This window comes from Silurus aristotelis (genome assembly GCF_946808225.1).
Source record: "Silurus aristotelis genome assembly, chromosome: 9".
In the NCBI taxonomy this organism is placed as follows: domain Eukaryota; kingdom Metazoa; phylum Chordata; class Actinopteri; order Siluriformes; family Siluridae; genus Silurus; species Silurus aristotelis.
In genome coordinates, this window is record NC_139582.1 from 3077070 (window position 1) to 3090354 (window position 13285).

Below are 13285 nucleotides of genomic sequence, written 5' to 3' on the forward strand. Positions count from 1 at the left end.
AAAAAGTGTAGTCGGAACTTTAACTTTTACCAGAGTCTTTTAAAACATGCGTATCTATCCTTGTTGAGTGAAGGATGTGTACTTTTTTAATCTCGTTGTATGAGATTCATGTGCGTGACGCTCTGTTATACTGTGTTTCTCTATAACATTGATGTTTTCGTCATGAAGAGCCACATCTAGCATGTATTTATTGGTGCTAGAAAGAAACCCAGGTCCACAGAAACCCGAGTTTGAGCTCAGGACTGAATCACAAGGTTCAAGAATAGATGATATGTAAATCACAATATTTAGAAAAGAGACAAATTCTGCACGATTTGAATCCGTTTGCATATGTTTGGTTTTTTTTGGCAGCAATTTTTACCGTCTGATTTAAAAAGAAAACTCAAATTACTTTGATCTCATCTGGGACACCAGACGTGACGTCACCCGCACAGTACGAGTGACCGACCCTACTGACGTTAGAAAGCAAGTGTCTAGGACGCGCCCTGGCGCATGCGCAGTTTTGTTCTCCTGCTCCCTTCTTGCGCTGGCCAATCAGATCCGACGCGCTGTTTTGACGCGTATTTTTTGAATCGACCAGAAAACGGTTGTTGCGCGAATCCCGACCCGTCATTCCGACACGTTTTCCCGACATTTCGTCTGTCCTCTGGGCAAACTACTACAAAACCCTGCACTGTTTGGCGCTCTGCGATGAGGAAGAGGTCAGTAGCTGTGATCTTTGTGACTTTATTCCATAATAACTAGCTGTCAAATACTACTGAACTAATCAGACTTACTCATGTGTTATAACGCATCGTTATAACCTATGATGATATGTACCATGCCAAATAAATGACCAGGCTTCAAACTATCCTGCTGAACATTTTTTTCTTATAATTAGAAAATGTTATGATTAGCAATTATATATACACAATGATCAGCCATAACATTATGACCACCTGCTTAATATTGTGTTGGTCCCCTCGTATTGCTAAAACAATCCTGACCATTAACAGCATCAACTCCTTCAGCAATTTGAGCTACAGTCATTCACCTGTTCCTTGGACCGCATTTTAATAGATAGATACTGACCACTGCAGATGGGGAACACCAAACCCCAAAAACCCCATTAAGTCCATGTTTTTCCTGGTGTGTGTATAGTGAGGTGCTCGCTGCAGAGGCAGTGTCATGCCTGAATAAAGCCCTGTGCCAGCTGAAGGACATCTGGGAGGAGATCGGCATCCCTGAGGAACAGAGGCTAGAGAGGACAAATGTGGTCAAAACTCACATCAAAGTGAGTATGCACGAATTCAAACATGAATGGTCCATGACCTGTAATTATGGAATTAGACTGTAGATACGGAATTGCTCATTTGGTTCATTTGGGGTGCAGATGAAGTCCAACGGGGTTGGACCACCCAGAATATTGTAGTGGTGCTGGGATTTGAACACATAACCTACTTGTGTGCAACATGAAACCGTAACTGAGCCATCATGATTCGGTGCAGTGTTTTGATGGAGTTCATTCAGTAGTGGAGGTCAATCAGTGCTTGCTAGTTGCGACAGTGGGGTTGTTTTGGCGCACAGATAAGATCGAATCCAATCTCCCAGCCGTGACTGTGTGCGGACAGGACCCTTAATCTTTAGCTGCATCATCGGAATGAACAAATCTTCTGTTTTATGTGTTGTTGAAAATTTCGAATAAACGTATATTTTAGGGTCTTCTGGACATGATGATTGCTGAAGAGGAGAGTCTAAGGAAGCGCTTGATGAGCAGTATCGAGACTTGTCGTAAAGAGCTGCATAAAGTGTGCCTGGAGCTGCGGCTCCCTCCATATCAGGTAAGTGAACATGACATGAATGCAGACCCTAACCGGTTCAGCTTGTTTGCCAAGAGTCAGCACATCAGGCATCAAAACCAATAGAACAATCGATATTTTTGCGATATAAACACGTACCGGTAATCTCGCAAGGAACTACACTGAATAATTCATTATTAATAAAAAAGTGTTTATTCTTAGACCTCAGTTGGTAATGAATTGATTGATCCAAATGAAAACAGATGCAGGATTTGAACTGGACTGGGGACTGTTAACACATTAAGTTGTGTAATAGTATTTTCCTGATCCCCAGATAATACTGACATTAAACCACCCCTTCATGTGCATAACTGATCAGATGTATTGCATTATATATACACACATATATGGACAAGTATTGGGACACCTGATTTTTCCAGATGTATGTGGTTCTTCCCCAAGCTCTCTCCACAAAGTTGGAGAAACAACCCTATAGAATGTCTTCGGGTGTGGTAGCATGAAATTTCCCCTACATTCGCAATAGGAGACCGAAACCTGATCCAGCATGACAATGCCCCTGTGCAGCTTAGTGAATATACGTTTTACATTTTACACGTCCCACCTCATGAAGATTGTGGACCTTCAAAGAAGTAGATGCCGACCTCGCAAACATCCCGAACCATCTAAAAACGTACGCCAATTGGATCCCACTTCATGTGGAGTTGGGACACTGGACCTCCTTGCGTGTTGAAAGGCTCTGGAATGGAGTAGCTGGTGTTGGATCTGTGATGATCGCAAATGATGAGCTATTTTATGAGTTGCTCAGTAGCTCCTGGTTTTATAACCACAAAAGACTGTATAAGACTGTAGAAAGAACATCACTCATAATCATACACTCCAGTGCTCATGTTAGTTCGCACTCTCCAGTGTTCTGTATTGTTTTAAAGATTATAATCACACTCTTGATGTCACCCAAATGAGGATGGGTTCCCCTTTTGTGTCTGGTTCCTCTCAAGGTTTCTTCCTCATAACATCTAAGGGAGTTTTTTCCTTGCCACAGTCGCCACAGTCTGCTCACCAGGGATAAATACACACCAATTACCTTAACTGTTGATTCCTGTAAAGCTGCTTTGAGACGATGTCTGTTGCGAAAAGCGCAATAGAAATAAACTTGACTTGAAATGACATGACATGGGTTGGAGTGGAAGAGCTAATGAGCTAATGCTCCACAACGGGAATCTAGTGGAACATCTTTCCAGAAGAATCGAGGTTATTATACCAGCAAATGGAAACTTCATGTGGAACGAGACGCTTAAAATAAAGCACATCCCAAATTTGATGTTCAGGGGTCCACAAACTTTTGTCCATATCGTGTATTTATTTTCCCCATACATTTTTATATTGATGGTTTTAGTTTTCTTTAATGATTATAACCTTGGAAGGAGAGATTATTTACCTCATACATTAGCACCAATGCTTTTTCAAGGCAACATACATATAAAAGAATCCTAATAGACAGACAGGTATATTACCTGTCCTCATGTAGTATTACACAGCTCTCATCATTTATTCCCAAACATAAAAACCTGCTCATCCCAGTGTCCTGTGAACGTCCTTATTTTATATGTGCCTGTTTTTTTTAGGAGGAAAAAGGAAACACAATGCTCCAGCAAGAGAAAGATATACGATCCTGTCTGGAGGTTATGTTGAAACAGAAAAGTCAGCGAATGCAGACGCTCAAAACCCTTGTAGAGCAGGATCAGGATCTCTGTGATATTCTCTGCTTGGAGCCGTTCTCCATCAGTGCGAGCGAAGTCCCTTCCCTGGAACAACTGGAACGTTTCAGACAACACATTGCACAACTGAGGGCCGAAAAGGTAAAGAATTTCATTCTTATATTACTTATATATAAGAAATATATATATATATATATATATATATATATATATATATATATATATATATATATATATATATATATATTTATTCATATTTATATATATATATATATATATATATATACACACAATGGGTATATTGTCCCCTGTTGTGTGTTTTTTTGTTTTTTCTTTAGGACCAAAGACACAGCAAGTTTGTTGAGCTAAAGAAAAAAATAATACTTTGTATGGACGATCTGGATGAACTTCCCGAGACCAGTTTTGAAAAAGATATCGTCTGCGAGGACGAGGAGGCTTTTTGTCTCTCCAAAGACAACATCGACTCCCTTAAAGTCCTCCTTCACCAGGTAAGGTCAATGTCATCCTTTCAAATGATTAAATAATTTAACACAATACAAAAGCTGGACCACTGGAACGTTTCAGCTGGAGAGCAGGAAAGCTGAGAACGAGCGGATCTGCGGGGCGTACCGAGAAAAGATCCAGGAGCTCTGGGACAGGTTGCAGATCTCACAGGAGGATCGTGATGCCATAGACGAGCACATGACCACATCCAAGAAAAGGAACATGGAAGCTGTATGTAGAAACGATCAACCGATCCAAAACATGCGGTTCATACTGTATTCAATTCTCTTCTATGACGAGGTGCGCCATCTCTTTGTTCTCAGTTGCAAACTGAAGTCAGACGTCTCGAGGAACTCAAGCTTCGAAACATTCAGGATCTCACAAAGGCTCTTCGAGAGGATATTTCGGTGTTCTGGGATAAATGCTTCTACAGCACCGATCAGCGCCAGGCTTTCCTGCCCTACTATGACGGTAAATCCTGATTCATACACGCTTTTGGTTTGTACCAAGTGAAGAGTAAGAGTCAAAAAACCACTTCTCCTTCTCAGATGATTTTAGCGAAGGACTTCTGAACTCGCACGAGTCCGAGATTCAACGCCTTAAACAACATTACGAAGATCATAAGGAGCTTTTTGAAGGCGTTCACAAATGGGAGGAGAGCTGGAAGCTTTTCATGGAGCTCGAAGTGAGTAAAAGCAGAGATAGAATCAGAATCAGAATACTTTATCGATTCCCATAGGGAAATTGTTCGAAATTGTTTTAGGTCCCTGTACGTTGCGTTCATTCGGTTTCTGATTCGATATTGCAGCACAGCATGTAAATTATGACACTTTCATTCCTCTTTTTTAATAAAAATTATTTAATCAGGGCTGCTTCTATCAATTATTTTAGTAATCGAGTATTATTCAATCGATTAATCAGATTTTTCTTCATTATAGAGGTGAAATTCGATTAATCGCAAATTGATTTGATTTTAATCTGTTCTAAATGTACCTTAAATTAATACTTTTCACGTTTTTAAGATAAATATGGATGATTTATGTAAACGTATGTTTATTATTAGTGAAACCAAACTCAACAGTGATTATAGTGTTTTAAATGACGTAAATCATCAGGTAACTAAAAGGAAATGTTGCTATGTTTCCACACGGACGGTTTTATTTGCCGGATGTGTGCACCATGGTGGATTTTGGTGCTCGATTTTTTTTTTATACTTGGCGCATCAGTAAAACAAATGTTTATTGATAAACAGAGTTGGAGTTCATTTATTTATTTTTTATATCTGAGTAATGAAAGGACGTGAATAAATGTGTGTTACGATGAAGGTTTTTAATTTCTTCTCTTTTCCACTTATTTATGTTTTCAAAACATTTGATAAAAAAGTTAACAAAACATTTGTGCCGTTAAAATGAATTTGCGTTAACACGTTATTAAAGCGCACGTTTTGACAGCCCTTATAATAATATAATTTTAAAAAATACAAATTTTAATATTGAAAGCAGAAAAAAGGAGAAAATGGATTTTATGGTTTTTGAGCCACAGACAAAAAAGAAAAAAAATAACCTAAAATATTTATTTATTTTATTTAATTGATTTATTTGATTTAATGACACAATGTGCAGTAATCAAAATCTTACAATAACAAAATCTAAACAATGGCCCAGTGCACAATATTTCCAATCTAACATCCAAACCTGGAAGTAAAAGTTAATGTCATTGGTGCTCTTTTCTTAGGGAGACTGTCCACTCGGGAGCCGCTTGCACAAATAATAATTAATGAATTATTTAAATAATTTATAGACACCTAAGCATCATGTTCAGAGTTCACAGACAATCTATTAGAACATCAGAACAAGTGTAGGGCGACCTACAGTTCTCTCATCCATAACAACTGAGCAGCTATGGGGTCCTTGATCAGGGGCCCAGGAGTGGCAGCTTGGTGCATCTGGGATTTGAACTCGCAACCTTCTGAGCCAAAGTCTAATGTATTAACCACTACCCCATGTTCAATTACATTTACAGCAGGTGGCACAAAGCAAAAAGGCAATAAACTATAAATGAGGCGTATTTTATATATATATTTTTTACAACAAAACAAAGCAAAAAAAACACAAAATAAATGTACACGGACCAAGATTTAGAATTTTGTTTTCAGATTATTATTATTAGTATTAGTATTATTGCTGCTATAATTAATGGTTTAATTTTCTGAACTTAATCATTTACATGAAGAAAAAAGCCACAGATCCATCCAGGTTTACCAACAGAGGAGGAAACCTTTTAAAGGAGGAGAAACAAAGATCAGACCTGCACAAAGGCCTTCCCAAGGTAATTAAGGCTGTTTACCTTAAATCTTTTTTTATTTTTTTTTTTTGTTGTTGGTTTGGCAAAACGAAGCTAACCAACTTGATATCTATCATTTAGCTGGAAAAGAAACTGAAAGACCAAATCGAGCACTGGGAGCAAGAGCAAGGCAGAGAGTTCCTGGTGCAAGGTCAGAAGTTCATGCAGTTTGTTTCTGACCAGTGGGAACACTATCGACTGGAGAAGGAGCGGGAGAAACAGGAGCGGGTAGGCCTTTCTTTATTTCTGTCTGCATACTGTATGTATATTACGAACACACATTTGATACTGTGTTGTAGGGTTAAACAGATAGTGGATTCTATCGATACCCATAGCTATTTTGGATCGTACTTGCCGATAACTGATTAATCGACCGATATTAAAAAAGGATGCTGGGAAAAATAAGTACTGCATCATGAAAATGTGCTGAATGAAATAAATATGAATATATTAGTTATATTAATAAATATTGAGGTAAATAAACAACATGCATTCAAACTGAATCAAAAAAGTAACACTCCTAATTAAGGGCCTCTAGAGGCCGCCCTCGTACTGTATATTGCAACCCGGAAAAACTATCGTTATGGATTTTTGCCAATGCCCAATAGTTCCAGCAATCAACTAATGATTTATCGGCAAAAGCGAAGAATCTGTGGACCTCTATATATTACGAAGGGCCATTGAAAATTGCGCTGTAATCAGTGCAGATTTGAGCCACAACAAAATGCGATAATAAATTAAAGGGCTGGATAAAGTGCTGTTTTATATGCAGACATATCATGAAGTTGGAATCTATATTGTTAATATTTTCTCCCAAAAAATTTTTATAGCATCGTAGCATGTGAAGGTTTAGACGTAATGAAAAAAACCCGCTCCACATGCCTCTCTAAACTACATTCGTTTAATTCATATGAATGGCTGCACAGAGATTATATTACCTCATGGAATATTTTTTGAGTATACACTGTACTGTTTTTGGTGTCCCACCTCTTTTATCTTGGTTACATGCCTGGGTGTGATGTGTCCCATACCAGGACATACTGATGGACTTAGCAATGCTGTTAATTCTGAAATGTATACGTCAAGGGCGAAAATCTTCCCAATAATGTCTCTGGTTAGAAAGGACTATATAACACACAAGCGTTCAGTAATGTAATGCTGTCTATGGGACTTTCTGGTTGGTTTATGGGGGAGGAAAAGAAAATAAGTAATGTGCACCTCTCTGTTTTTTTATATACTTCTGATAAATATATGTGATAAATTTTTTGGACATTTGCCTGATTTTTAAATCAAATAATTTTGCCGTCTCTAATCATGTTGTTATTCAGATTCTCAAGTTCTCATCTTTCTTTGTGTTTATTAGCATTTGAAAAAGAATAAACAGACGGAGGAAGACATGCTGTATGGTACTGCTGTACGGTCACCGAATAAACGGAGATTTTTGGGCAGTATGACCCCTTGCAAGACCAGAAAGGTAAAAAATAAATGAATAAATGAATATATACTGCATATATGTGGACAAATGGTAGGTAGGTGAGAAGGTGAGGAGGCCTGGGGGTGCAGTCAGTGTTCACATTCATTGTTCAATAAGGTTGGAGCTTTATAGCAGGAGATCTTCCACTCCATGGACCTGGCTTTGTGTACAGGGGCTTTGCCATGCTGGAACATGTTTGGGTCCTGCTACAACATCCAAAGACGTCCTATACAATTGTGCACCTTGTGCGACTTTATGGTAGCAGTTTTGGGATGTTTTTTGGTGTGTTTGTGTATATATTAGGGGTGTAACAGTAAACAAAATTCGGTTCGGTACGTACCTAGCGCTAGCATTAGCCGCAGTTTCATGTAAAACGAACTGCACGTGGCATCAGTGATTGGCCTCTATAGGCTACTCTCGTAATGACAGCGGTCCGGAAGCCGGAAAAACTATCGGTATATATTTTTGATGATAGTTTCAGTGATCAACTATCTGTGCTAATTAATTATTAACTAATTATTAATATGTAACTAACTGTTGGTGCTGACCTCTTTTATATACATAATAAACACATAATATATATATATATATATATATATATATATATATATATATATATATATATACATAGTATAGCACTAATTTTATTAAAGCGTGTTAAATGCAGTGCGCATTTCTGTTTGACCATTTTTTATAAGAGAATAAATAATTATAAAAGAGGCTAAATTAAAACCTTCAATGCAACACACATTCACACGTCTTTTCTTTACTCATATTTAAAAATAAAAATAGAAAATCTCCAGAGAAAAATCACTAATCATCTGTTTTACTCAAAAACCGCTATGCACACATCCGGCAGTTAAAAGCGTCCGTGTGGAAACATAGCAAAACAATCCCGTTTGGTGTCCCGATGATTTACGTCATTTAAAACACCATAATTACTTACAAATATTTGCATACATTTGCATAAAGCATCCATATTTGTCCATGCGCATGTATTAAAAGCTTAAAAAGTAGTCATTTAAGATCCATTTTGAACAGATGTTGCGATTAATCAGAAATGAACTAATGACAATCATGCAATTATTCACGATTTAATATTTTAATTGATTGACAATATATATATATATGTATATATATATATATATATATATATATATATATATATATATATATATATATATATTGAAAGCTTTAGCTAATATTGCGTAATTTCTACATAAACCTATTAACGTTTTTATGTAAGTGCATGTAATGCGCTAACTCTCTAAACTTTTCCTTCAGCTAAATGCCACCTCCAGCACCACCACCACCACCGGCACTTCTAACAGCACTATGCGCTCTGCATTCTGTGGAACCGTCTGTCACTCACCCGTGTCTCGACCTCCGATATCAGCCAGCAAGGTTTGGTACAAGGCTGCAATAAAAAAAATAATAAAAATAAAGTTTTTTCTGACTTGTGTAACGATGAAGCACCAGAAAAAGAAACGTGACAGATCATTTCATTTTTACTCTCTTCAGCAGGGTCATTTCTCAAAGACTCCTGTTCGAGGAAAACCCCCTCATCAAGCACTGGCGGAACGTAACAAGGAGAACGTGTGTCATCTTGCCGGCGTGACAAAGACTCCGGCAAGCCCACAGCGCAACTTCAGCATCACCTCCGTCGCCAGCACCTATTCTGAGTTCGCGGTAATTACATTTCCATTCCAGCACATGGTTTACTGAAAGGGTGGGAAAAAACCTTCGCCGTATGCAGTACCAGTCAAAAGTTTGGACATAACTTCTTCTTCAGTGGTTTTTCTTCTTTAAAAAAAAAAAATTTTTAGCATTGGACATTAATAATGATCTGAACTATAAAAGAACACGTTTGGAATCATGCAGTGAACAAAAACGTGTTAAATTACACGATATATTTTATCTTTTCGAATGTCGAATGTGCTCCATTTAGCTTAGATGCAAACTCGTGGCATTCTCACCAGAGAGTGAAGGAGAAGCAGCCAACAAGCACTCAGCACCTCTGGGAACTCCTTAAGATTTTTAGGGACGGCTCGATACCATAATTGTGGCTTCGGTACGATACCAGAATGTAAAATGTTGGAATCGATTATGACAAATAACCAGCCTCAAAAGATAAGTAGATTGAAAACTATTTTATTAAAATGATAATAATAACAAAATCATGTCTCAATTCCTTTGCATTAAATTATAACAAAAAACCTACAGGACACATAAGTTACATTTTGATGTTGAAAAAAAAAAAACAATTAGTGCATGAGCATATCAATTTTGGAAGCACTGCCACCTACAGGTGATATTTGGAGTAGCAGCATATGGAATACCGAAATTCAGCAAAATTATGGGTCATTTAACACATTTTTGTTCACTACATAACTCCATACATGTTCTTTTAAAGTTTGGATGTCTTCTGTATTAATGTACAATGTTGGAAATATTAAACTTAAAAAAAACCTTTGAAGAAGAACCAACGAGGTGTATCCAGACTTTTCACTGGTCCTGTAGGTCACATCTGAACATGCCTTTACAGGCTACAAAATCTTTTCATGACATCTCATTGATCCTAACGTTTTTTTCAAAAGGAACCCGTCGCCACTGAATGCATTCGATCGAGGTTCGTTCAAACATTTATTCTAAGTGCATGCTAAATTTCCCCACACCTGCTACAGCTCAGCGACTGTGTTTCCATGTGAGCTGAATTTCCCTATGAATTTTATTACGGGTTTTTTTTTTTGGACACATTTTTGTTTTTATTTGAGAAGTTTCATAATTAACACATCCAGTCGAACAGCATTATGCGGATTTTCATGCGGATTTAGTTCATATTCTTGAATTTTTGCGTGCTTATGCCACTTTTTGGACCCTAGAACACGCCCTCTTTCACCCAGTATTAGCTCAAACACGTGTTTTCTTAGCTGTGTAGACTGTGTGTATCCGAATTTTCCTTTTATATTTTTGGATTTTTGACGTTTTAACTTCATCCCCATCTCTTGCAGTCTGCACAAACAATAGAATACTGTAACATATATAACTATAACATACAGCACAAATCAGATGAAACAAAGTGTGTGTTTGTATGTATATACATATGTATACATTGTATGGTAGAGGTCGACCGATAGATCGTACTTGCCGATAACACTACATCTTTAATAGTACTGGAATTTATTACAAAAATTCCATATAAAAATTCATGGGCTGAATGAAATAAATACGAATTATAATTAACTATATCAATGAATACTGAGGTAAATAAAGACATGCATTTAAACTGAAACAAAAAGTAACACTCCAAATAAATAAAAACAGTTACATCTAAAATGAATGAAAAAGACAATTCAAATAAACAGCATCAGCGATTTGCCTCTAGAGGCCACTCTCATACCGTATAACGCAACCCGGAAAAACTATGGAAAAGCAAATTGGTCGACCTCTTTTTTATAAACTAAAGTTTGTGGACACTTGAAAATAAAATGTATGCTGGGTGTGTATATATATATATATATATATATATATATATATATATATATATATATATATATATATATATATATATATATATATATATATATATATATATATATATATAAATATATATATATATATATATATATATATATATATATATATATATATATATATATATGAATGTGTGTGTGTGTGTGTTTGTGTGTGTATATATGTATGTGTGTGTGTATATATACGTATATATATATATATATATATATATATATATATATATATATATATATATATATATATATATATACATATATATATATATATACATATATATATATATATATATATATATATATATATATATATATAACATATATATATATATATATATATATATATATATATATATATATATATATATACACATACATATATATATATATATATATATATATATATATATATATATATATATATATATATATATATATATATATATATATATATATATATATACACACACATTAATACATTATATGAACAGATATGGTCAGATGTCCACAGATGTTTTCACACTGTGTTAAGCAGACCTGTCAATTTTCTGTCTTTTCACAGAGAGACCTCTCCAAAGCCTCCAAATCAAAGCACACACCAGAAGTCCTGAACTCAACCATCACGCACCTATGAACACACACACACACACACACACACACACATGCTTAAATTGAAGGAAACTATATACTGTCAGACCTGGAGAGGGAAACACTGCATGATCACTTTGCGAAAAGCTTTAACGTTCACCTTTTCAACGTCTTTCTGTATTTCGTAGATTTTTTATATATATGTATGTAAATGAGGGAAATGTATATTTAAATTTTTTTTAAAGAATCTACGTTTATTGTTTATATGAATAACACTGATTAATACTATTTTTAGTTCACCTTGTAACATATTTAAACCTAAATAGAACGGTGATTGGGTGTATGATTGATTTTTCAGGCTGTTACCAGCAGTATTAGCGAACGTGTTGTAGAGTCTGCACCTATCATGAATGTTTTGCACAATATATTGTTACAAGTTGACCTTTTTTTTTTTTGTCCTCTCTTTTTGTATCCGTTGGTTCACTAAATGAAATTTCCGAACGTCGGTGCTCATCATTGTACACAATAAAAAGTCCACACTAAAAAGCATTAGAATCAATCGATTGCTGTCTTTTTGATGTTTTTGAAATAAATAAAATATTTTCTGTTCATTTCATCCATTCATTCATTCATTTATTCATTATTACCCAAATATGTAACCTGCATGGGTTTTGGATCAACTAGAATAAAAAGTAAAAGGGAGGTGTAAGGAAAACGTCTGTAACTGTTACCTTTGTTTCTACCTGTGCTGTGTGTTGGACTGTTTCTAGATGTCCTCACATTTCGTTCGAATGTGACGGTATGTGCTTGTGCAGTGAGGTGACGCAGAAACTGTTTTACTTTATTAAACAGTAGAGAATGTTCAAATAAGCGATCAGTATGTACCTTTTATTTTTTTACCTACAAAGTCTAAAGATTATATAATAAATCTGTAACCAGTGCTGAGAGCTTCTTCTTTCTGCTCAGTTTCTGAGAGGACAAGGATGAATGATGCCAAATAAGTTTTTTCTCAAGCTTCTCATTTTTAAATGCTGTTTTTAAATGCCTTTTACAGATTTTTCCCACTACAGATGTAATACACTAGCATCAGTATGTACTTACTTTTGATTAAGGTCGTATTGGGAACAGTATGATTGAAAAGTTTTGAACATCGTCTGACCCCTGGAAAAACCAGTACTCTCCATGTGCTGGAAGTGCCTTTATATATATACATATAAACATATATATATTTTTTTCACACCTGGATTTGGGGATCCTCTGCCATTCCTCCTTGCAGATCCATTCCAGTTCTGTCAAAATAGTGACCACTACAGACCAGAACATCCCACAAGA

General features: G+C 35.9%; 1 protein-coding gene across 1 annotated transcript; it reads left to right on the forward strand.

The window, feature by feature from the left end:
* Positions 1-432: 432 nt before the first annotated feature.
* Positions 433-12569, forward strand: prc1b (protein regulator of cytokinesis 1b). The gene is made up of 14 exons (XM_083551469.1): positions 433-701; positions 1141-1273; positions 1698-1820; positions 3422-3655; positions 3853-4023; positions 4100-4249; positions 4342-4489; positions 4567-4703; positions 6251-6346; positions 6443-6589; positions 7725-7835; positions 9120-9239; positions 9360-9524; positions 11928-12569. The coding sequence occupies exons 1-14, from the start codon at positions 493-495 to the stop codon at positions 11997-11999; spliced, it is 2016 nt and encodes a 671-aa protein (XP_083407595.1). The 5' UTR covers positions 433-492; the 3' UTR covers positions 12000-12569.
* The last annotated feature ends 716 nt before the right edge of the window (positions 12570-13285 follow it).

What these genes read in the sequence shown, in the direction of transcription:
- prc1b (XM_083551469.1), top strand. Translation starts at nt 493, where the DNA reads ATGCGCAGTTTTGTTCTCCTGCTCCCTTCTTGCGCTGGCCAATCAGAT. An exon ending in CACAACTGAGGGCCGAAAAG is followed by an intron (nt 3,656 to 3,852) that starts GTAAAGAATTTC and finishes TTTTTTCTTTAG; the next exon opens with GACCAAAGACACAGCAAGTT. An exon ending in CTCCGATATCAGCCAGCAAG is followed by an intron (nt 9,240 to 9,359) that starts GTTTGGTACAAG and finishes TCTCTTCAGCAG; the next exon opens with GGTCATTTCTCAAAGACTCC.